The 25,656-nt window shown below is 42.6% G+C and overlaps 1 protein-coding gene across 2 annotated transcripts; it reads right to left on the bottom strand.

Moving 5' to 3' along the window:
- Positions 1-17,266: 17,266 nt before the first annotated feature.
- Positions 17,267-25,042, bottom strand: LOC308079749 (troponin I, slow skeletal muscle-like). Of its 2 annotated transcripts, XM_080421341.1 has the most exons (7): positions 25,021-25,042; positions 21,859-21,900; positions 21,392-21,427; positions 20,657-20,788; positions 19,756-19,845; positions 18,375-18,557; positions 17,267-17,394 (listed from the first exon to the last, which is right to left on the bottom strand). In XM_080421341.1, exons 2-7 carry the CDS (start codon positions 21,874-21,876, stop codon positions 17,311-17,313), a joined length of 543 nt encoding a protein of 180 aa, XP_080277467.1. In that variant the 5' UTR covers positions 21,877-21,900; positions 25,021-25,042; the 3' UTR covers positions 17,267-17,310. The 2 variants fall into 2 exon arrangements, with proteins under 2 accessions (XP_080277467.1, XP_080277466.1); XM_080421340.1 differs by lacking the exon at positions 25,021-25,042 and having other exon boundaries at positions 21,392-21,433; positions 21,859-21,902.
- Positions 25,043-25,656: the final 614 nt, after the last annotated feature.

Genomic DNA, 25,656 nt, shown 5'->3' with positions numbered 1-25,656 from the left:
TTTGGCCTCCTGAAAGGTGATTTTTTAAGGCTCTTTTAAATGAGCCCAGCGAACTGCATTTTTTGAGGGATGGGGTTAGACTATTCCAATCCTGGGTGGCAGTGCTGTAGAAGGAGAATTTGCCCATGTTTGTTTTATGGGTGGGTGGTACCAAATTGTTGTTAACGCTCCCTCTGGTATTGTGACTGTGGGAGTCGCTAACCTTTTGGAGGTATTTACTCAGATATGCGGGTATAGGGGGCATATCGGGCAAATTTGCATTTACAATTTTGAAGGCCAGTCCCATTTTTAGTTGTTTAACCCTGTCTTCCACCCTGAGCCAGCCTAGGCTGGCAAAATGGGTGGGAGAAAGGTGGGTCATGGGCCCCAATCTGAGGAGTAGCCGAATCAGTTTGTTTTGGGTGTTGGAGTACCAGGAGGTGCAAGCATAGTCAAAAAGTGGTTGAATCAGGGCCCCAGAGAGGGTCCTGAGGGCCTGAGGGTTGACAAAAGAGGAAACTGCCCATATATTTGGTTCTCTGGTTTACTCTTTTGACCACCTTTGTCGCCATGCTTTCACCTGTCAGGTATTTGTCAAGAATACAACCCAAATAGGTAATCTCTTCTTTGCTAGAGATAATTGTGCCATCGACTTTGACCTTGAAATCATTTACATCCATCTGTCTGAGGGAATGTTTGGTCCCAAAGAGAATGGATTCAGTTTTCCCAAGGTGTAGTGACAGTTTGTTATCGGTAAGCCAAGTACAGATTTTTGAGAGTTCGGAGCTGAGCGCCTCCTCAACTTGCAACTTGTCCTCTCCCGAGATCAGGAGTGCCGAGTCATCAGCGAACAGGAACAATTTGCAGTTACAGGCAGCATTCATGTCGTTAATGTATAGAAGGAACAGTAACAGCCCTAGAATGCTGCCCTGAGGAACCCCACAGCTCACCGGGAGGGATGAGGACATGGTTCCGTTGATGTCAACCACTTGTTCTCTTCCCTCCAGGTAAGATCTCATCCAGTTTAGTGATGTGCAGTCAAAACCAATCGTCCTCAGCTTATCAAGTAAAATTGAATGGTTTACAGTGTCAAACGCTTTTTGGAGGTCCAACATGACCATGCCGCAGTATTTGCCCGCATCTACCTCACGTTTGATGTAGTCGGTCAGATACAGTAGGCATGTGTCAGTGGAATGGGAGGTTCTGAAGCCCGATTGGAATTCAAACAACAGTTTATGCTCGCTGAGGTAGCTGTTGATTTGTTCTTGAATTAATCGCTCTACAACCTTTGAGATGGAACAAAGGATGGAAACAGGCCTATAGTTGCCAGGTTCTAATTTGCTTCCTTTTTTATGCAGAGGGATTACTCTTGCCAACTTGAAATCCTGTGGGACGTGACACTGGCTGATGGATAGGTTTGTGATTTAGGCTACTATGGGGGCAATAGCAGTAGCTGCATCTCTGAGGAATCTGGTGGGGATATTGTCAAGGCCGGTGGCCTTGTTTGGCTGGAGGGCGAGTAGTTTTTTCTGCACATCATCAGCATCATCAGCATCTGTTACCCCCTGTCGTGGGAAACAGTAATTTTTGCATCTAGATGTGAAATGTTTACTTTCCGTGGGGATTGGTTAAAATAATTATGCCAAGCATCGCATCCTGCAGCTGTTTTGTTTTGGGTCGAAGGCTAAAAAATATCCATGCTAAAGATACCCTGGCTATAAATATCCGCGGGGCTAAAAATATCCAATTTGATTCGTTCATTAATTAATACACATCCTCTCTGTCTCTCTCTCTTTTCTCCCTTTCTCTCTCACTGTCTCTCTCTCTCTCTCTCTCTCTCTCTCTCTCTCTCTCTCAGTTCATCAGTACATGAAAGTACAAATTCACAATACAAGGTCTACTAAACTGGGAGACTCATTAAGCACTAGGCTTGTTTAACTTTTCTCTGTCACTTGTCAGCTGTCACCCTTTCTCTCTCTTTCTCCCTCTGTCTGTCACTATATGTGATCTTCTGCTTCCATGGGATCTGTGAGCCAGGGAACATGGTGTGCACCTGGAACCCTAACATAGCCTGTCTCTAGAAGTAACCAAATGGACCCAGGCTAGATCTTTAATCATTTATACTCTCAAGAGTTAAATTATTGCCAAACATCTGCATTACTTAATTAAATAATTGTTATTTTGATCAACGTTTGCCTATTATCACTCTTATTGGTACCGACTCTCCATCATTTACATTATTGTAGCTAGGGACCCCTGGTTGGCTACAGCTGAACCTGGTGCATAACATCTACATAAACAGCGCCCCATGGTCACTTTGTCCTTAGGCCCCAGCCATAAAAGTCTGTCCCCCTTTCGTCCATACATGGGCATAGACACAGGCTGACACGTCATGTGAAGTCTGGGTCTGGCAGAACCAGGTCTCCTGGTCTTGTTTAAATATGGCAAGCACCCACCCTACAGTATATAGCAAAGTCTCTATCCCCTTACATCGCTGTCGGGCAGAAACCTCTTATCTCCATATTTTACCCTACTTGATCATACTGCAGCATCACATAAAAGCATCAAAAGTAGCAATTTGAATCCTGAAAAGTAACAGTTTTGGACGTATGGGGTATATAAGAAATACACATTCAAATGATAAAACTACATTTTGTTCTTCTGAGAGTCCAACGTTATTCATAGCACTCAATGCATGTTTTGTGGTAGTCCAGCTCTTGACTGCCACCAAGTGGCATTGAACATGCACTACCATTGTTGGCATCTCAATTCATCTCCAACAGATTAGATCATGTCTTTGTAGGGTGGCTGGGTGGGTGGGTGGGTGGTGGCTGATTTAAACAAGTGGTTCTGAAACTTTTTCACGTCAAGGACCCCCAAATTGATATGTATTTGGCCACGGACCCCCCCCCCCCCCCCATCAGAAAATATGTTGTGCCTGGGACCCCCAGAAGAGAAGATAATGTGTAAAAATATGTAAATTGTCATGTTTTTTCCACACTTTTGAATATCTATTAACTAGATACTAGAACACAAATGTTGAAAATTGTCACATACTTGTAGATTTGGATTATTATTACAAAACATACATGGTCTAAATGTATCTAGGGCTGAAGTGGTTCTTCATCCCTAGATACATTTTGACCATTTGAAAATAGCAGATCTACAAGCTCACAATGCGTCGCGATGCAACGCCTTGTGAGCTTGCAGATCTGCTATTTTCAAAATATTTGTATACATTTGAAATCTTGAACATAGTATATGAGAGTGTACAAAGGGAACCAAATGTACCCTACCCTTACAGGTCTGTAACTATGAGAGTATACAAATGTATCCTTACAGGTCTGTAACTATATGAGAGTATACAAATGTATCCTTACAGGTCTGTAACTATATGAGAGTATACAAATGTAACCTTACATGTCTGTAGCTATGAGAGTATACAAATGTACCCTTACAGGTCTGTAACTAGAGAGTATACACATGTACCCTTACAGGTCTGTAACTAGAGAGTATACACATGTACCCTTACAGGTCTGTAACTCTGAGAGTGTACAAATGGAACAAAATGTATCCTTACAGGTCTGTAACTCTGAGAGTGTACAAATGGAACCAAATGGACCCTTAAAGTTCTGTAACTATGGATAAATTTTGCCACGGACCATCATAACTTTGAGAGTGTACAAATGTAACCAAATAAGGGGCCATTTGGTTCCTTTTTCCATTTGTACACTTATGAAGTTATGGGGTCCGTGGCCAAATAAATGCATACCAAATAAATGCATCCCACCGCTGATGTGAAAGGTGGTTGTCCAAAAAATAGCAACAAAAAACCCAAATCCCGATATACAGAAAAATAATACAAATAATTATATATATATATATGGCACGTTCCTTATTCCTAAATGTTTTTGATTATTATTGAAACCAGTGGTTCTCAAATATGTTCATGTCATGGACCCCCACATTATATTGTATTGTATTTGTCCCTAACCGCCATCTGAAAATGTTCTGTGCCAGGGAGCCCTGTACCGGATTTGTGTTGTTAGCACGGCTATTTTCAAATAACCAATGTATATAGGTTTAAAGTGCTCATGTGTAGTCAGGGCTTGTTGGTTGCTTATTTCTCGCGCAAAATCTGGCAACACTGGCTGTGAGCTAACAAGATTAGATAGCAGTCAATATCACAAAACAACAGTAAACAAGCAAAGCTTTACGTGTTATTATTATACGGCTTGGTTGAATGCTTGAGCCTCTTAAGTGAAATAGTGTTGTTTATTTTTTACCACTTATAATAACGTGTGGGAATGAGATCTGCAGGCCTGCAGGCTGCTGTTCTACTCCTTAGCCAGCAGGTGGAGCTATAGCTCATTATATACAGTAGAATGGGGTTTGTGGAAATAAACTATATTTGTTCATAGACCATCTGGGTGTTTATTATTAACATGGACACACAGAAGTTAAGATTATTTGTACAGCTCTGTAATGTTGAAGTGAAGAAATAACACATTTCGGCTATTTTCGGCAAAGAGTTTTGGTGTACAGGGAAAAAAGAGCAGACCAAGTCGGCCTACCGAGCCAAAGGTCAAATTTACAAAGTATTGATCGTGGCTGGATGGTTGATTGAATACTTCATTAGTCAGAAATGTAAACAGCACGTGGTACAGTAAGACATTAAGGCTAAAAGGATAACACAAAAAAGTCCTGGGGACTTAATTGTTTCCATCTTGCTAACTTACCAGGAAGAGAAAGGCTGTAGTTTCCATTCGCTGGAAATCCCCATTGATGATGTCACTGGTAAGCAGGTTTCTGAACTGTCCAAAGCCCAGTGGTTCTTAAAGTGGGGTCTGGGGACCCCCTGGGGTCCTTAAAGGGGCTCCATGGGTCCATGGAACCTGGAAATCAGCATTCTATTATCATAATGGATACTACTATGATACATGTATGTATATATATATATATATATATTTTTTTTAATAGTGATCCCCCACTCCCTTATATGGAGTTATGGGATTGCCTGCTCTGCTCATACTGATCTTCCTAGGTGAACAGTGTTACCCATTTCCCTCTGTAGCTCCGAACCGTGGTTGGGAGCGTCTGGAAACGTGGCTTGTTTAACGTGGTAACCTTTATAGAATTAGTCCATACAACTTCTTGGTAGAGAACGGGTATCTATGGAATCGGATCACTGCCAATACTCCTAACTTCAAATAAAGGTTTCAGAACCTTGAAAACCTTTTTTGCAAGACTGAAAACTCGTTTCGAACCTCTGAAAAAAGTGTTGAATCTCTGAAAAAAGTGTTGAATCTCTGAAAAAAGTGTTGATAGGCCGAAAAAAAAATTCAAAACTCTGAACAAATATTTTACAGTGTTTCGCCAACACATTTTCAGAGTTTCAAATTTGTCACAAACACACTTTCAGAATATGCATTTTGGCACTGTTCTCCCTGGGTATTATTTTGTTTTACATGTGTGAAACCTTGTAAACTCCTGACTTAAAATAAAGGGTTCAAAAGGCTTGAAAATAATTTCAAGACTGAGAACTGGTTTTGAATCTTTGAAAAAAGTGTTGATAGGCTGAAAGTGTTTCTCAAATCCTTGCAAACACATTTTACAGTGTTTCGTCAACACCTTTTCAGAGTTTCAAATTGGTCACAAACACACTTTCAGAATATGCATTTTGGCACTGTTCTCCTTGGGTATTATTTTGTTTTCCATGTTAGAAACCTTTTAAATGGGAATCGTTTTTGAAACTAGCAACTTTATTGTTGAAAGACTGAAAAAAAAATCAATGGTTAAACTTTATTTTGAAACTGTGATTTAGCGTCACACACACAGCAGCACATTCTCCTCAAATCTCTGAACACACACACACACACACGCGCGCGCGCACGCACACACACAGCAGCAGCGGCGGCAGAGGCATGCCATAAGTGTTGAAACTCTGAAACTGCTACTCGAAACCTCGCAGGGAGGCGGGGGGGAGCGGAGGCGGGACCAGAGGCGGGGCCGTTTGAAGTCCATTCCATTCGCTCCAAATGACACACTTCAGTTTTATTCATGGTTTACACAGGAAATAATGAACTGATTACAATAATGTAAATTCTCTCAAATCAGTAACAGGTAGGTGATACATATGCCCATCAAATATGGTTTTATTGAAAGGCAATCCAGGTACCAACATTCGGGGAATATCTGACGGCTTGGAGCGCCTCAGTGCGGCTGCAGAGTTCATCTTGGAATTTGTCATTACAATTTTACTGTAATCCACATTCCTAAACCCCCCCACTCCTACACCCCCCCCCCCAAAGGGACCCCCCCCCCGAACCCCCCCCCCCCCCCCCCCCTGGCCCAAGGGGTCACTCATAATAATTCTATATCAGCATATTTTGTGCATTCAAACAGAACAGTTGAGATTTCATTTGGCCAGATCTCTGGCAATTGTACTTGAATTCTTATAATTTTAATGTTTATATGGTCTTTCAAGTTTATATTTTCATTTGGTATCAGTCATGAATTTATTAGAATGTATTAGAATTCATTTTCTCTATTGATATCAAGCCGGATTTTCCCACGTGCGCAAGTGCATGCTGTAACATAATAATACACAACGTGTACTGTACATATATATAGCCCACTGTAGGCTAACATTTTTGGGGGTTTTAGCTATGGACCCTCAAGCTCCAAGCTCCACCTTAGCGCCGCTAATGGAGCGGTTTCAGAAAAGAAAAATGAAAAAAATTAAACCGAAAAAAAGGTGTGTCTGTCTGTCTGTCTATCTATAAATCTATCTAAATATCTATCTATCTATCTATCAAACTATCTATCTCCAGCATGTTGTTCAACAAATAGCAGATCTACAAGCTCACAACAACTGTTATTGTGATCTTATCTGCTATTTTCAAATAGCGTATGTATAAAATACGTGGTTAGTGATTCATAATATAATCATTTATATCTGCGAAGTGTAGGATTATTATAATTATTATTATTATATCACAATTAAAGTAAGCGCATCGGTTAGTGTGATTCGGTCGGTCTGTCTGTCGGTCTGTCTGTCTGTCTGTCTGTCTGTGTATATGTATCTATCTATCTATGTATCTTGTAGATCGATCGATCTGTCTGTCTGTCTGTCTGTCTGTCCGTCCGTCCGTCTGTCTGTCTGTCTGTCTGTCTGTCTGTCTGTCTGTCTGCCTGTCCGTCTGTCTATCTAACTATCTATCTCCAGCAATATGTACCACTTGCCTACAGCTGCCCCCCCCCCCCCCCCCCCCAATAAATAATATCAGTCCAGTAATGACAGCCCCAGATGTAAGCTCCCAACGCGGTGATTAGCAACACGTTGTTCAACAAATAGCAGATCTACAAGCTCGGTTACTGTGAGCTTGTAGATCTGCTATTTTCAAATAGCGTATGTATAAAATAGGTCTGAAGTGGTTAGTGTATGGTTCATAATATAATAATTTATATCAGACAGACAGACAGACAGACAGACAGACTGGTTCAGTCCATTAATGTTGTATTCAGAATAATAAAAAAAAATATATATATTATTATTATTATTATTATCATCATTATTATTACCCTTATTATTATTACCCTTATTATTATTATTATTATTACCCATATTATTATTATTACTACAACTTGTTATATCCACATAATAAGGCACGCTACTAGAAGGGTGAGCTTTATAGGTCCATCTTTACTGGGTAACAAACATGTACGCTGGCAACGCACGTTACAAGCCGGTACAACAACAGAGCAGTCACACTTTACGGTCTAGTGTCGTAAACACAACGGTACACTCATACACAACATTTCCCCCCCCCATAGAAAACCATGAAACACAACCCCACCCCCCCAATGTCTTATGCATTCAGAAATTGGTAACATAGTCCTTGAGGTAATCTGGTCGAGCCCGGTCTCGAACTGGCCGTGCCACGGGCACCACCGGGTGGTCATTAGGTGCCGGAGGGCGCACCACCACTGGGTGGTCATCAGGTGCCACAGGGCGCACCGGGGGCAAGTCCATATCACCTGCTGTAAACTCAAAGTCAGTATTAGCCCACATACCTGCGGCAGCAGGCGGTGTAACAGGCATGGCAGCCTCCGGCCCCACGACAGCAGGTGGTGGCACTCGCCGAATGCGCCTGGCATGCCAGCGTGACCCATCGGACAGGCGGAAAGTGGCAGGCCCCAGCTGGTCGGTTATCTGCATAGGCGTGGACCAGAAAGACTGCAGCTTGTGGCCCCTGTGAGGGCGGCGGACGCGGACCCAGTCCAGGGCCGCGAACGATGGAGTCTTCACCCTCCGTGTCCTGTCGAAACGCTGCTTCATCTGACGCTGCCGGTGGCGGACTCTGTTGCGCCCTCGAGCTGAAGGTGGCACCATCACGGAAGCCCTCAGTCGATCCAAAGGCAGCTGCAGCTCCCGTCCCAACATGAGGAATGCTGGGGAGCAACCGGTAGTGGAATGCTGTGAGGCTCTGTAGTGCAGAAGCGTGCGGCGAAGAGCTGTAGAGAAGGAGAAGCCATCTGCCAGGTGAGCTCTGATGCCATTCTTCAGTGTCTGGTTAAATCTTTCCACCCCCCCGTTGGCCTCAGGGTGGTAGAATGATGTACGGACGTGCTTTATGCCCTTGTCCTCCAGGAAGGCAGCAAACTCCGCAGAGATAAACTGGGGGCCATTATCCGTCGTGATGGCCGTAGGGTGCCCCCAGCGGGAGAAGAGCAAGTCCAGGAACTCAGTCACCACGCGGGTGGTAACAGTCCCCGTGGAGAGCACCTCAGGCCACTTGGAATGAAGGTCGTACACCACCACCATGAAACGCTGGTGGTGTGGGACTGCATGAAGCTCCCCGCAGATGTAGAGCTGGAGGTGCTCCCAGGGCTTGTCAGGCCAATGCAGCGGTTGCAGCGGCGGCGGGGCGGGTGGGCCGGTTTTTCCACTGAGAAGGCAAGCTGTACAGTCCCTCACTAAGGCCTTGATGTCTCTGTCAATGCCAGGCCACCACACCAGGTCACGACAGCGCTGCTTCACCCTCACAATGCCCAGATGACCCTCGTGGGCCATGGTCAAGATACATGGTCTTAGGCAGTCAGGCACCATGGTGCAGAGGCCGCGGGCTATGCAGACGTCATTCCAGCAGGACAGCTCGTCCTTGACCCGGTGAAAGGGAACCAGCTGGTCTGGGACCTTAGCGGGCCACCCCGAGCGGATAAAAGTGCGGAGCTGGGAGAGCACCGGGTCCTGTTCCGAGGCTGTCTGGAGCTCTTGGAGTGAGACTGTAGGCTGGAGTGGAGAGTGGAGCATCTGGATGAGGCCCTGCTCAGCGGAGTCAGGACCAGGATCTGGAGAAGGGCCGGGGGTTGCCCGTGACAGTAGGTCTGCTACTACGTTGTCACGACCTGGAGTGAATTGCAGGCTGAAGTTATACTGCTGGAGCCGCTCCGACCAGCGATGGATCCTGAGTGGCCTATGCCCTGTGCCAGACGTTGCGAGCAGAGCCGTGAGGGCCTGGTGATCCGTCCGCAGTGTGAAGGAACGGCCATACAAGTACATATGCCAACGCTCGCTCGCTCAGATGCAAGCCAAGGCCTCCCGTTCCCCCACTGAGTACTTTTGTTCTGCTGAGTTAGAGCCCGAGAGGCAAAAGCGATGGGCCGCTCAACGCCAGCATGGATCTGGGACAGCACAGCCCCCAGCGCTGGAGGCGTCACAGGTGAGGAGTGTGGGGCTTGCGAGGTCGAAGTGTGCGAGCACGGGTGGCGAGGTGAGCTGGACTTTGAGCTGCTGGACGGCGTCTGAACAGGCGGGGGTCCAAACCCATGGTGCGTCCTTCTTCAACAGCTCGCGCAGCGGGGCTGTGGTGGCCGAATACTGAGGGAGAAAACGTAAGTAGTAGGCTGTCATTCCGAGGAACGAGGCCACTTGGGCTGGACAGGCAGGCTCAGGGAGGCGTAGCACAGCCTCCACATTAGACTGGAGTGGACGGAGCCCCTTGGCATTCAGGCGGAACCCCACAAACTCTATCTCAGGCACGGCGAAGACACATTTGTCCCCGTTCAGAGTGAGGTGCTGGCTGGCAAGGACATGGAGGACTCGGCGAAGGCGCTCGTCGTGGGCAGCAGGCGTTGAGCCATGAACCACAATGTCAATCAAATAGATCGCTACCCCAGGGATGCCTGCTAGTATGGTGGCCATGATTTTCTGGAAACAGCTGGGGGCCGAGCTGGGTCCGAAAGGCATCCTCGTGTATCGAAACACCCCCATGTGTGTGACAAAGGCGGTGAGACTCCGGCTGTCAGGGTGTAGAGGAACCTGCAGATAGCCCTGCCGAAGATCCAGCTTTGTGAATATGGTAGAACCATGGAACTGTGTGGTCAGTTCCTCCGCTGTAGGCAACGGGTACTTGTCGGGGATGACTGCCTTGTTAACTGCCTTGAGATCAATGCACAGGCGCAGCTTCCCTGTCTTCTTCCGCACAGCCACCAGATTCGAGATCCATGGTGCCGCGTTGACTGGCTCAATTATGCCTGCCTCCAAGAGGTTGTTGAGCTCTCCAGCCACCTCGTCGCGCAGGGCAAGAGGAACGCGTCGCAGGGGCTGGATGACAGGGTGTACATCAGGGTTGAGGAGGGGCTGGTGGTTAAAGGCAGTGAGGCAACCCAGCCCAGCGAACAGTCCAGGCCATTGTTGGGGCCACAGTGAATCAACATGGTGGATAGTGAGCCCACTGTAATCCATGAGCACAAAACCTAGGTCAGTGAACAAGTCCAGGCCCATGAGGTTAGCACCGTGGCTTGCCACTTGGAATGTGAAAGAGGAAACAGTCTTAGTGCCATAGCGCACCGCGGAGCTGAAGGTGCCCACAATGTTAATTTTGGAATTACCATAACCCTTGAGGGGCACTTTGGACGGCGCAGCAAGCGTGTGGTGTGGGAAAAATTGTGTGACTGTAGCCGCATTCAAGAGGGACGCGTTAGCCCCAGTGTCGAGCAGTAACGGCAGGCACACGCCATCAAGCTCCACAGTACACACCTTGAACGGCCGGCGAGCAGCACTCACAGAGTGTATAGTAGTCGTGGGTGCAGGGTCAGTAGCTGAGAAAGGCTGCCGTGGGGTGGTGGCCGGGGCAGAACGGCAAACCTTGGAAAAATGGTTTTGTTTACCACAACGTTGGCAACGCTGGCCCCTGGCGGGACAGTTTTGGGCTCTGGAAGCATGTGATGATGAGCCGCAGTTACTGCAGCGCTGACCTGGGGGGCGCTGTTGTCCAGCATAGTTTATGTGGGAAGCGTCCTGGAGAGGATCAGGGCTAGCTGAACGCGATGGGGACTCGAGCTGCTGTGCTGTGAGTGCAGGCAGTGGAGATGAGGCGCAAGCCAATTGCCTGGCAAACCCCTCTGCTGTCTCAAGTTGAAAAGCTATTTCCACAGCCTTATGGAGAGTCAGATCATCTGGGGACATTATCAATTTCTCACGAACCTTTGGGTTGTTTGTGTGCTCGGCTAGCTGGTCTCTAATCATTTCGTCCTGTAATGCTTCAAACTTGCACAGGCTGGCCAAACCCCTCAGATCGGCCACATATTGGTGAACTGACTCACCCGCACGTTGTCGGCGCTGGCGAAACAAAATCCTACGGAGGATAACGCTTTGTGGGGCTGCAAAATGTCCAGACAGTAATGTGACACAGTCTGCATATTTTTCGGCGGTCCCAAGAGTGGTGAATATCCGCTGTCCTTCTGTGCCCAGGCAGTGGATTAAGATGGCCCTTTTCCGTGCATCGCTTACGTCCGTGAGTCCCAGAGCCGTGATGTAGGTCTCGAACGACCCCAGCCGGCGAGTCCATGGTACAGGAGGCTCGCCCGGGAACGATAAGAAAGCGGGAGGCGGTGAGAAAGTCATCTCCATCCTCGTCGTCAATGTTATATCCACATAATAAGGCACGCTACTAGAAGGGTGAGCTTTATAGGTCCGTCTTTACTGGGTAACAAACATGTACGCTGGCAACGCACGTTACAAGCCGGTACAACAACAGAGCAGTCACACTTTACGGTCTAGTGTCGTAAACACAACGGTACACTCATACACAACACAACTACTATTACGCTATTGTTATTATTATTATTATTATTATTATTATTATTATTATTATTATTATTATTATTATTATTATTATTATTATTACTATTATTATTATTATTATTATTACATTAATGTTGATGTTCTGTCACAGCTCACTGTTGCGCGCACGTTGATTGACGGGTCAGGGTCAGTAATCATCACGTATAGGCCTACTCAGAGACGCTCACATGCTGCAGGTTTCTCAGATGTTTTCTCGTTAATTAACCCACTTGTCACATCTCACATGAATAGTATACGCATCAGACAGACAGACAGACAGACAGACAGACCCAGACCCAATCACACTAACCGATGCGCTTACTTTAATTGTAATATAATAATAATAATTATAATAATCCTACACTTCGCAGATATAAATGATTATATTATGAATCACTAACCAATTCAGACATATTTTATACATACGCTATTTGAAAATAGCAGATAAGCTCACAATAACAGTTGTTGTGAGCTTGTAGATCTGCTATTTGTTGAACAACATGCTGGAGATAGATAGTTTGATAGATAGATAGATAGATAGATAGATATTTAAATAGATTTATAGACAGACAGACAGACAGACAGACAGGCCTTTTTTTCGGTTTAATTTTTTTCATTTTTCTTTTCTGAAACCGCTCCATTAGCGGCGCCAAGGTGGAGCTTAGAGCTTGGGGGTCCATAGCTAAAACCCCCAAAAATGTTAGCCTAGTGGGCTATATATATGTACAGTACACGTTGTGTATTATTATGTTACAGCATGCACTTGCGCACGTGGAAAAATCCGGCTTGATATCAATAGAGAAAATGAATTCTAATACATTCTAATAAATTCATGACTGATACCAAATGAAAATATAAACTTGAAAGACCATATAAACATTAAAATTATAAGAATTCAAGTACAATTGCCAGAGATCTGGCCAAATGAAATCTCAACTGTTCTGTTTGAATGCACAAAATATGCTGATATAGAATTATTATGAGTGACCCCTTGGGCCAGGGGGGGGGGGGGGGTTCGGGGGGGGTCCCTTTGGGGGGGGGGTGTAGGAGTGGGGGGGTTTAGGAATGTGGATTACAGTAAAATTGTAATGACAAATTCCAAGATGAACTCTGCAGCCGCACTGAGGCGCTCCAAGCCGTCAGATATTCCCCGAATGTTGGTACCTGGATTGCCTTTCAATCAGCGGTGAGCTGTGGATTTTTTAACTAAGGGGGCTATATTTTATGACGTCACGTGCGCGCGCACGTGCACGCGCGCGGGCACATGCGCGCGCAGGCATGTGCACATAGCAACATGCCTGCATATCCAACATAGCAACATTATTTTCCTTTTTTTATATAAAAGCCCTTTACATATATTCACCCACACATAAGTACTTAAAATAATCAATCAACTTGTCTTTACTTGAATAACTTTTTTTTGAAGACTTACATTGCTTTTAAAACAGTGTTTTTTAAAACAAGTAAAAAATTTAAAAAATACCCTTTTGCTACTCACCAAAACAAAGACGGTTTTATGGAGTTGAAAGCCTACTTTACTAAATGGGAACACTGTGAGCCCCCACCTCACGTCTAAAATACACTTTTTGGCCAGAAAAGAAAATATTTCACCGGAATTAAAACCTGTTTTTGATTACTCCACAGTGCCCTCTACAGATCTGGTCAATGGAATTTTCCTATTGACCAGATTCTTCCTTCCGGTGAAATATTTTATTTTCTGGCCAAAAAGTGTATTTTAGACGTGAGGTGGGGGCTCAGAGTGTTCCCACTTAGTAGAATAGACTTTCAACTCCATTAAACCGTCTTTGTTTTGGTGAGTACCAAAAGTGTATTTTTTATTTTTACTACAGACGAGAGGCTGCGCTACCGCGGTGCGAGGGGAAAGAATTGAAAGTACCATAACGTTAAGGAGAACTCCTTCTAACGCCATGGACCAGAGCTAGACAGGGATAACTTTGTGAGTGTCTGGCAGGCTACTAGCTCTTGTCCTCTGCTAAGCGATTAACCCTTTCACACTCCATGGCTTTAATGTTATGCAAAGCAGCCAGGTTGAGGCCATTGTTAAAGGTGTTAAAGACGGCTCGCCCCCATAGAGGTATAATATAGCTCGCCCCTGACGGTGCGTTGTTGTGTTGTGGGCGGCTGACGGTGAGTGCTCGCGCGTGCATGTGGAGCTCGTGCATGTGGAGCACGCGCGAGCCCCCAGCCTGGGAACTAAGGGGTCGACGACCCCCCGTAGCACCCCCTTCAGCTCAACCCTGCTTTCAATAAAACCATATTTGATGGGCATATGTATCACCTACCTGTTACTGATTTGAGAGAATTTACATTATTGTAATCAGTTCATTATTTCCTGTGTAAACCATGAATAAAACTGAAGTGTGTCATTTGGAGCGAATGGAATGGACTTCAAACGGCCCCGCCTCTGGTCCCGCCTCCGCTCCCCCCCGCCTCCCTGCGAGGTTTCGAGTAGCAGTTTTCAGAGAGATTTGAGGAGAATGTGCTGCTGTGTGTGTGACGCTAAATCACAGTTTCAAAATAAAGTTTAACCATTGATTTTTTTTTTCAGTCTTTCAACAATAAAGTTGCTAGTTTCAAAAACGATTCCCATTTAAAAGGTTTCTAACATGGAAAACAAAATAATACCCAAGGAGAACAGTGCCAAAATGCATATTCTGAAAGTGTGTTTGTGACCAATTTGAAACTCTGAAAAGGTGTTGACGAAACACTGTAAAATGTGTTTGCAAGGATTTGAGAAACACTTTCAGCCTATCAACACTTTTTTCAAAGATTCAAAACCAGTTCTCAGTCTTGAAATTATTTTCAAGCCTTTTGAACCCTTTATTTTAAGTCAGGAGTTTACAAGGTTTCACACATGTAAAACAAAATAATACCCAGGGAGAACAGTGCCAAAATGCATATTCTGAAAGTGTGTTTGTGACAAATTTGAAACTCTGAAAATGTGTTGGCGAAACACTGTAAAATATTTGTTCAGAGTTTTGAATTTTTTTTTCGGCCTATCAACACTTTTTTCAGAGATTCAACACTTTTTTCAGAGATTCAACACTTTTTTCAGAGATTCGAAACGAGTTTTCAGTCTTGCAAAAAAGGTTTTCAAGGTTCTGAAACCTTTATTTGAAGTTAGGAGTATTGGCAGTGATCCGATTCCATACGTATCATTCATTACTGACGGTCAGGCAGGAACATACAGTACAACACTTTTTAACGGATGCTTCTCTCTTTGTTATCTTTTCTGTTATCATCTCTTTCTCCCGCTATTCACTCGCGCCATATCACTTCCGCACCGGCACAACAACAGTGCGTCAACGTCATCAGGTTTCACGCCCAGGCCCCACCCCCTTAAAGGAACAGGCCTGGCATATAACAACAGGGTGGGGCAGTCTACATACCTGCTAATGGTTTATTGGAGAGCACCTGGGCCCGGTGCCTCCAGGAGTCTATAAAACCCCTGCCCATGCTCAGAATTAGGTGAGATTTCAGAAGAGAAATTACTGCGGTCTACCTCAGCTCTACACTGCTCTCCATTCCTCTGTCATGTTTCGTTTGACTATTCTTTCCATCCACGTACACACCCTGCACTACACTATATATTCCACTCATGCACACTTACACCACTGATTTGCTGACTCCACACCTCATTGGATCCTTAGTTCTATGTTACTTTATCTTCAGGATATGCCTCAGTTGCCTTTGTTTATTATTTAATAAACATACTTTGTATAGGATATACAGTATGTAGCAGTGCTTTAGTTATCAGTCTCTCTCTCTCTCTCTCCCACGCACGCGCACACACACACACACACACACACACACAGGAGAGACAGGGGTCTCTCTGAAGAGACAGCGATTGGGAGAACACATTCCCACACTCAATAAAACCTCTGACTCACATAAAACTGTCGACGGCCACCACACACACGCGAAGGCGCAGACATGCACAAAGACACACGAATGCGCACCATGCCGGTGGGCCGTTCCACCCAACAACACAGCTAAAAATACAGATATACAAGTGTGTGTGCGTGCGTGTGTGTGTGTGTGTATGTGTGTGTGCGTGCGTGTGTGTGTGTGTGTGTGTGTGTGTGTGTGTGTGTGTGTGTGTGTGTGTGTGTATGTGTGTGTGCGTGCGTGTGCGTCTGTGTGCGTGTGTGTGTGTGTGTGTGTGTGTGTGTGTCTACAGTATATACTCAACAACCCTAAAGGCAGGTGCATGTTGTTCATAAGAGTCAAGATGTTTATTCTACACATCAGTCATAATGTCATTAACCACGTCTGGAGCATTTAATAGAGCTTGGTGAATAGGCCAGGTTCTGACAACGCTGTTACATTGCAGATATACAGATATGTAGCCTAATGTAAATATCAGAATTGGAGTCAGAAAACCTTCAATATCATTAAGGGGTTCTTACAAGATCCAGTCTATAATAAATAAATAATAAGAATAGAGCGAACAATTGAGTAAAGATTCATGATTGTATAACTGAGTAAATTTTACTCATGCGATGCCCTTGCAGCCCACCAGTGGGACCCAGTCCACAGTTTAGGAATCACTGGTGCAGAGGGAAGAAATACCCGTTTAGACCCCTGGGGTACTCCGATCATTTTTATTTTTACAGAATGTATGTACTAAATGGATTTGGCTGTTATATGTTCTCTCCTGTCTGCACCATCTATTTTTATGTTATGAATTAGAAGTTCTGGGCAGGCAGCAGCTGTCCCTATTCATCTGTTTGGTTTCATCCATCAAAACCCAAGATATTTTTTTTTCTCCCATCATGGTGCATTCCTCTCATACACCACAGGGTGATAAAGACACGGAACGCGACAACGACCAAAATTAACAACAACTTTATTTTATTTCTCTTCTAAATTCTACACATGTCATCATAACTAAACAAAACAGAAAATGTTCTTTCTTAATAAAAATCAGCAATGAGCTTTACACTCACTGTCATTGCAGAGAAATAGAACATAGCAGTGGCAGCCATTTTGTAGTTCCACAGATAGAATATATACATATATATATATATATATATATATATATATATATATATATTACAAATGGCCGCCACTGCTATGCTCTATAGCAGACATAACAAAGACATTGCGTGTGCGTAACACACGTGACGACACGACCTTCAGCTTCCTTCATCTTCATCACTAGCCGGAGGCATCAAACATCACGCATCAAACATCTTCTTACGACCCTCCATCCCTGACATGGCCTCCACGTTCTTACGCCAGTCGCCCACCTCAGGCGTATCCTGGGAGAGAATTCAGAGTTACAGTTAGATCCCGGGTCGGGATCCTTTAGGATTTTTAACCGTTCCGGTTCCCTAACGATTCCCTCTTAACGGTCCGATTCCTTGACGGTTCCCTTTCTGTATTTCCTTCCTATATTAAATTTTTTTTTAAATAATTTTGTCCTTCATTCAAATTTGGGATAAACACAAATTCAAAAAATCCTTCCTAGTAAAATCTATCATAGTGAGGTCCAGGGACCCTCTGGGTTCCTTGAGGAGGTTCCAAATGGACCCTTACAGGTCTGTAACTCTGAGAGTGTACAAATGGACATGGTTCCATTTGTACACTGTACACTCTCAGAGTTATGGTGGTGAGCCACTGGTATTGTGATTGCATACTGTAGCACATACCAGCTCTGACAGTGTGATAAACCGAATATGAGGTATTTTTTACTTTACTGGAGTATTTCCAATTTTCAATAATTTTACTTCTACTCCATTGCATCTCAAAGGCAAATATTGTACTTTTTACTCCACTATAATTATTTGAAAACTTTAGTTACTAGTTACTTTGTAGATTTTGATATTATTACGAAACCGATTCAGACCTATATATATAAATTACTTTGGCAATTTGAAAATAGCAATAGATTTTTATACATTATACATTTGAAAACTTGCGAAATGGGGACCTTCTGCATAATGAGTACTTTTACTTTTGGTACTTTAAGTGTATTTTGATGCCAATACTTTTGTTCTGTGGACTATTTTGAACCATATCTCCCTAAAACTATTATATTTTGGGTCACTGAGTTTAGTATAAAGTTACCAAGCTTCGAAAATACACCACAGTACTTTTACACAAGTATTTTTTTTTATACCGAACTTGTACTTGTAACAGACTATTTCTACAATAGGGTATTGATACTTTTACATAAGTTAAACATGTGAGTACTTCTTCCATCACTGCCAGCTGGCTGGCAGGCTGGCGTGTTGTGTACCTTGTCTTGTTTCACGTCTTCCTTCTTCACAGACTTGAGGTTGGCTCGGAGGTCCATGGAGCCCTTGTGTTTGGATCCCAGCAGGGCTCTCATCATCTCGTCCGCAGACACCCTCACCTTCCGCAGGGCGGGCTTCTTGAACTTGCCTCCCAGGTCCTGTATCTTCAGCTTCAGTTCGTGGATCTGACAAAACAGTGTGACAAGTGTGAGAAGACACACAATATTGCCTTTAATAGAATTCACACAATATTTTATAGTACAGTTTGTTGGTTCTGTCCGATGTCGTTTTGTCCACACAATATTCAACTATTCAAATATCAAAACTACTATTCGACACTGTACTGTATGTCGAATATTTGCTTATTATTTTTAATTGCTTTTTAATATATTTTTTAAAATGATTATTTTTTAGTTTTTTTATGAAGCAGTGGCATTATATATCTACAACAGCTATGCGGCTGTGGGCTCTAGTGTTGGGTAGTCTCGCGTAGCCAGACAACTATTCCACAATCTCTGAATGCTATATAGAGTCTGGAACTACAACTCCCAAAATCCGAGAGAGGAAACTGGCACTTCCGTTCACGAAAATATCTTTTAAAATATCTTTACACTTTACTTTTTAATTTCCAATTCTGCTAAGCAGCAAGCTATGTATACTTAGATGATTTGTATTTATATTAGGATAAATTTGCGCGACTGTAAAGACGAAACGGAAATGGAGAGGAGGCTCCACATCCGGTTTATATTCTAATCATGATCAGAGCTTCCGAGTCCCAGACTGTATGCCGGAAACATTTGAAAATTGTGGGAGGCAACAGTCTGGTAACGCGAGACTAAGTGTTGGGTAGTTCTCCTAATCCATTCATGGTTGATTGTTGTAAAATTGTCAACTAATTTCATACTGTACTGTTGTATCACTCAATGCAGGTGGGTCGCTTAAACAGCAGGACTCATGCCAGAAAGGTAAAACTATGGGAAAAAAAACATGACTTTACGCTTGCAACACTACATTTTAATGAGAAATGCAGAGAAATGCTGATTTTTATTGGATGAAAATAAATACGATATATAACCCGCGAATATTTGGCTATTCGAATACTTTTTGGTATTGGAAGTCGAATACTAAAAATCAGTATTTGTGAATGCCCAGAGAAAAGACAACCATTACTGGAATGTGGTCAGGAGGTCAAATCTGCAGTTAATATCCCGTCAGATCCAGGTTTGCTGTTTAGGTGACATTAGAGTTTAAAGGCTTAGTTCTATGGTTTGAAGCTTACAAAGACAGTTGACTGTTTAAAAATGTTTATTGATCTGATCTGTGTGAGAGCAAATATAAATAATTCACATCAGGCCCTGGAGGAGGAGAACATCTCGTTCTTACATCTTTGTTGTGTTTATTGACTTTGGATTCACAGTCGTATCTCTCTTCATCCACCGACTCGATCTTTCCATTGAGCTCCTTGCATAGATTCTGTTGGGAGAAACACAGTGAGTACAATGTACTTCCCAAAAGGGTTGTTTCATATTCATTCACTTCTAATACTTTTCTCTTGTTTTTTATTGCTTAGAACAGTGGCTCTCAACCTTTTCAGACCTCGACCCCCCCAAAATAATCATAGTTGAACTGGGGACCCCCCACCCTGACAAGCACTTGGAATTGTAGGAGTTGAGGTGTTAAATTTAGTTTGACTCGGTTCTACAGATAAATATTGTGAAAATAGCTGAACTACAAGCATTGCGAGGCGTTGTGAGCTATGTGTCTATTTTCAAGGTCTTAAAAGTAAATTGTACGTTTTAAGCCTCTTTCTTACGTAATATTAAAACATTTGGCCAATGTTTAACCATTTTCTATAGTAGGGACCCCCAGGGGGGTCGTCATATTATTTTGGAGGGGTCCCCAGATGATTAGCTTAATGTGCAACATTCTCACTCAACAGTAAACAAACCAACATACAGTATAAGTGTATACAGGGTATAAAGGCACATTTCGAAACTTACAATTTAATAACTTTTAAGACCTTTTTAATACCAAATTGGCCAAATTGTTAAATATTACATAAGAAAGAGACAAACGTTGTGACCATAGCCGATCTACAAGCTCACAACACCTCGCACTCTATGTATCTGTGGAACCGAGTCGATCTAAATGTAATGCCTACAATTGCAAGTGCTTGTCAGGATGTGGGGGGTCCCCCCAGTTCAAATATGATTATTTTTGGGGGGTCGTGGCCTGAAAGGTTTGGGAACCCTTGACCTACTAGGTCTGCTTGCGTGCTTGGTACCTGTAGGTCGTCCTGGGACAGTCCAGACAGCTGCAGGGGCTGTATCTTCTCTTCCAGGTATCGGACCTTCTCATCGTCCCTCTCCTGCTTCTCTTGTTCTAGATCCTCACATGCTTTGGTGAGGAGTAGGATCTGGAGGGAGTGAAAACATTTTGAACTCAACTTGACTCCATTTTCCACCTTTTTATTAGTTTTTCAACTCAACTTGACTAACACTTGCCTTTTCGTTTGGTTTTCAACTCAACTTGACTAACACTTGCCTTTTCGTTTGGTTTTCAACTCAACTTGACAAACACTTGCCTTTTGTTTGGTTTTCAACTCAACTTGACTAACACTTGCCTTTTCGTTTGGTTTTCAACTCAACTTGACTAACACTTGCCTTTTCGTTTGGTTTTCCATCAGGTAATAAATAGTACATGGTCCTTTTTTGGTATCACCTTACCCCTTTTTTTAAAACCAATTCAGTGGTTATGCCAATTAATTCCTCCCCACACTCTGTGTTGTCAGTGTCACTGCTGTTAAAGCCTGACTGAATGAATACAGATGTGCCTTGCACTTTTGCCCATTGGTTTGGCTTTGGGCACAAAATGTTTGAAAACCACTGGCCTCTAGACAACTGTAGGGCCTTCACACATGCAGTTATAGATCTATAAATACCCACCAAGTTAAACATAAATGCACGGCAGAATACATTACACGTCAGTCCTAGAATTTGAGAATGTAGATGTGACTCACTTTGAGGGAGAGCTTGCGCGAAGCTGAGATCTTCGACTTCGGCTGTGGGGAAAAAAGCGGATTAAATACATTATAATTATACTGTATATTTTCAGCAATACGTTATTACTTTATTATCTGGCTGCCAGTTGCCAGCTGTGCATAACTCTGTACATAAAGTCTGACAACAAAGCTTCTTGATTCTTGAACATGTATGGAGAACTATGCAAGAAGACTCTCGAGTGGTTCATGATCCCAAAGCCATATGCTCTTTCTCCCAGGCCAGCCATAACTAGAGATAAGGTTTTATTAATAGGATGAAGTCAAAAGGGAAACACTCCACGGTACAGGCCCTCCAGCTGATAACAACCTGTGTCTGATAAGCAACAAGTGGCAGTCACAGTGCCCCCAGCATGCCAGGAGTTCAGCGCACTGATGCCATGATGTGTGTGAGGGATTATTATCACTGAACACTAACGCTGGCTCACCTTGTCCTTGGTATTCATTGATCTGGAGGGGATGTCACTCTCCTGCAACAATAGCAAATTATATTTAATTAATTAATTAAAAACAAATGGTGTTTTGATAGGAAGAAAAGGAGATTAAGATATAAATGTACTTGTAATGTGATCAAATCACACACATATTACATCGTCACCTCCTATGGCAAGTTTTTTCAGAAAACAGAAAATAATTAACCAAAACAAACAATATGATATTTCTTAATCATTTCACCCAAAAGGTTTATAACAATATTTGACTATTGATATACAAATAACACAGTTATGTAACGTAAGAGGATTAAAAAACTTTGTGTTTTGACTTGAGGCCAAATTATTTGTGGAGTAACTGACTTACTCCAGACTTAGGCCATTCACAAGACATGTGACTTGGGCCAAAAATGGTCCCAAGTCATGACTTAAAGGAGAATTTTGGACTAAAGTTTTCTTACCTTTTCTATGACGTTATGATATCTTAGGATGAATGGTACAGTAGAAAAAATTCATAACTCCACCCCTGAGCCGCCACAGCTTAAAAGGTGCGCGGATAGGCCTTAGGTTAGATCACATATTTTAATAGCTTAGCTTTTTTTTTTGTGAGATCTGACGTTCATAGTGACTGAACACTATGCAACCAAAAAAATAAATTAAAAAAAAAACAGAAGTCTCGCTAGACGAGATTGAAATCTCGAGATTTCAATCTCGTCTAGCGAGACTTCTGTTTTTTATTTTTTTTTTATTTTTTTGGGACAGTGTTCTGTCACTATGAACGTCAGATCTCAGAAAAAAAAAAGAAAAAAAAAGCTATTAAAATATGTGATCTAACCTAAGGCCTATCCGCGCACCTTTTAAGCTGTGGCGGCTCAGGGGTGGAGTTATGAAAATTTTCTACTGTACCATTCATCCTAAGATATCATAACGTCATAGAAAAGGTAAGAAAACTTTAGTCCAAAATTCTCCAGTAGGTCACACTCTTGACATTATAGGCCATTATACTGCTGGGGTGGTAACAGCATGATCTTTTCAATAAGGATATAGGCAATTTTACCAGAAGTGGGCAGTGTCATGAAGAGCTGATTTAGGCAAAAATAAAAATGTCCTCAAAAAATTACTTAGGCCATAATTTTAAGAAGGTGATGACATCTTAAATCACTTAAGCCCTAAATGCACTGTGATCTAATATAGTCAATATCACACAAACACTACATCACTTATGACCCATAACAGTAGCGTTGTAGTGTGAATAATGGTGCAATGCGGATCTGGCTAAAAGCAGCATGTATAGTTACAACACAAAGCTGAACAACATGAAAGAGGCTCTGTCTGGGTCCTCTTTAACATGACTGGGACTGAGCTCCGCTGTAACGTGATCCATACAGGAGCCGGGACTGCTGTGTGTGTGTGGCCTTCACCATCCTCTGACACCCAGAGATTAATGGAAGGACACAGTGCTATCAAATCACTCTCTTGTGGATTCAGTATCACATGGCTTTTAGCGAGTGGTGGACAATAAAGACCTACCGGTACATTTAGTCTACTCGAGCATTGTATTTAAAAGAAAAACGTTTTTGCAAGCTTATGAATTTCAAAGCTTATGAAAGACAAATACTTTTGTACTTTCGACTCCACTACATTTCTAGGACGGGACCCCAATGAGCCAAACATACAGGACAATGTATTTAGCTGATCTAGACGAAGCACAAGATGTGAGATATTTTATTTCTGAATTATAATTTTCTATTTGGGGTAAAAAGTTAAAGTTTCAATACATCGATGCATTGATATTAAAGAGAAAACGTGGCCTAATTTGTACTTTTGAATGCTTGAGTATTTTATAAGCATGTACTTTTGAATACTATTTTATAAGCATGTATTTTTTGAATACTTAAGTATTTGTAAAAGCCAGTGCTGCAGTTGGCTACTTTAACTGTATTAGACTGAGCAACTGACTTATTTTATATTTGACCAGCAGTCTATACTTTGACTAAGAATGACTGATGAACAGCGTCACCCACAACTGTTGGCATGACTGCCACAATCATGACGGTGTGTCAGACCTCAAGAATGAACAACATCTAAATATAACACCAGTTGTTATAACTTGTCATCAACATAAAGAAATAAATATGGCCTCTCAATACACTAAGCATTTTAGAATAATTTATATAAACACACATTGTCTACTATCACACTATTAAGGGATAGGCAAATGTGTTATCTAGAGTGAAGTAGCACAGCCATTGGCACTGATAACAGTAATTTCAGTCATTTTCAAATCACGATTTGTAGAGCTGTCCCTAGAAAGTCTCCACATGCTTTGACATACAACAGTGTTTGAAGATTATTGCATTCTTTTTAAATGTCTGAACGTCATCATTTTAAAATGACATGTCCTATAGGGTTAGCAAGTGGCTAAAGGGATATTTCACTTTCAAACATGTTTGGGGTCATTTTAACGTCTACTCAGGCTTTTGTGAGCACCCCAGACAGTTTTTAAGTTGCTTGAGTCAGTATCTAGATATTCAATTCAATTCAATCTTTATTTCAGACCTAGGAAGATCCATATCATAAGAATACAACACCACCACAGATAGTTGATATACATTTTTATTGGACACGCCCCTTTCCTATATAAACCCATGGTAACTTTAAACTCCATTTTAACCATGATATGTTAGATTCATTGAAAATACCTGTCCTTCATTGATATTCAACTGATATTGTCCCACATGGTTTGTCAATAACTTTTTTCATGTATTTCTTATTTATTTTTTTGTTAAAAAAATTATGAAACTTTATAAAAAGAAATTGAAAAAACAAGGCCCCCTCACTTATTAGAAGGACAATATCAACCAGCAGAACCAAGAACGGGTATTTTCAATGAATCTAACATGGTTAAAATGTTAGATTCTAAAATCTAAATACTGAATCAAGCAACTACAAAACTGTCTGGGGTGTTCACAAAAGCCTGAGTAGACGTTAAAATGACCCCAAACATGTTTGAAAGTCAAATATCCCTTTAAGCCTGTGTGTGTTTGCACCTGACTAATCCAACTTAAAATCATTCCAACACAACAATGATACACAAAAGAAGACAATTAATAAATAAATCAAGGAAACCTGACAAAGCTAAAGGTCTCATTGTGTTACCTGGTTTCTGGGGTGTCTGCAGAAAGAGTCAAACAAGGCATGCCAGAGACAGAGAGGGGTTTATATAAGGAGCGGTGGACAGTCAGTGGACAGCAGATAGCGTCAGGGCCCCAAGAATGTGCTGGCAGGAGGCCAAGCATGAAATACCACCTCGGCTGTCTTTGTGATAATATACTGTGTAGAGAGAAACAGTGGTGGAATGTAGCCTAACATTTACTCAAGTAACTGTATTGTCCCCAAGTACAATTTTGAGGTACAAAATCTCTGTCAGTCCCATCCGAAAATGAGGAATGGTTGGCGAGTGTGGTACTATAATTCAACCACATTTCCATGGCACTATCGGTAGGAGTAATGAGCAATACATGGTTCTCAGTCTGTCAATGCTCTCTGTATCCCCGAGGCAGCAAACAGAAAGCATCACCTGATTGTCTGCACGGTGTCATATACAGTCACATGGAACTACTCATGAACTGCCTGAGAACCAGTTTATAGACCATATAGTATTAATGACTTGTTAAAGTCAATACAGTTGGTCAATGATTTAAATCTATGACTTGGTAAATTGTAAATTGATAATCATAAACCAACACCACAAAGTAGGCTGAGCAGTTCTGCAGGAAAACACCTCAGGAATCA

This window comes from Gymnoscopelus braueri, assembly GCF_963280865.1.
Source record: "Gymnoscopelus braueri genome assembly, chromosome: 23".
Taxonomy (NCBI): Eukaryota; Metazoa; Chordata; class Actinopteri; order Myctophiformes; family Myctophidae; genus Gymnoscopelus; species Gymnoscopelus braueri.
The sequence above is the reverse complement of the archived record's forward strand: the minus strand, read 5'-3'. Positions and strand labels throughout refer to the sequence as shown.

What these genes read in the sequence shown, in the direction of transcription:
- LOC308079749 (XM_080421340.1), bottom strand. An exon ending in CGCGCAAGCTCTCCCTCAAA is followed by an intron (nt 20,789 to 21,391) that starts GTGAGTCACATC and finishes CACTCCCTCCAG; the next exon opens with ATCCTACTCCTCACCAAAGC. An exon ending in TCAATAAACACAACAAAGAT is followed by an intron (nt 18,558 to 19,755) that starts GTAAGAACGAGA and finishes CTGTTTTGTCAG; the next exon opens with ATCCACGAACTGAAGCTGAA.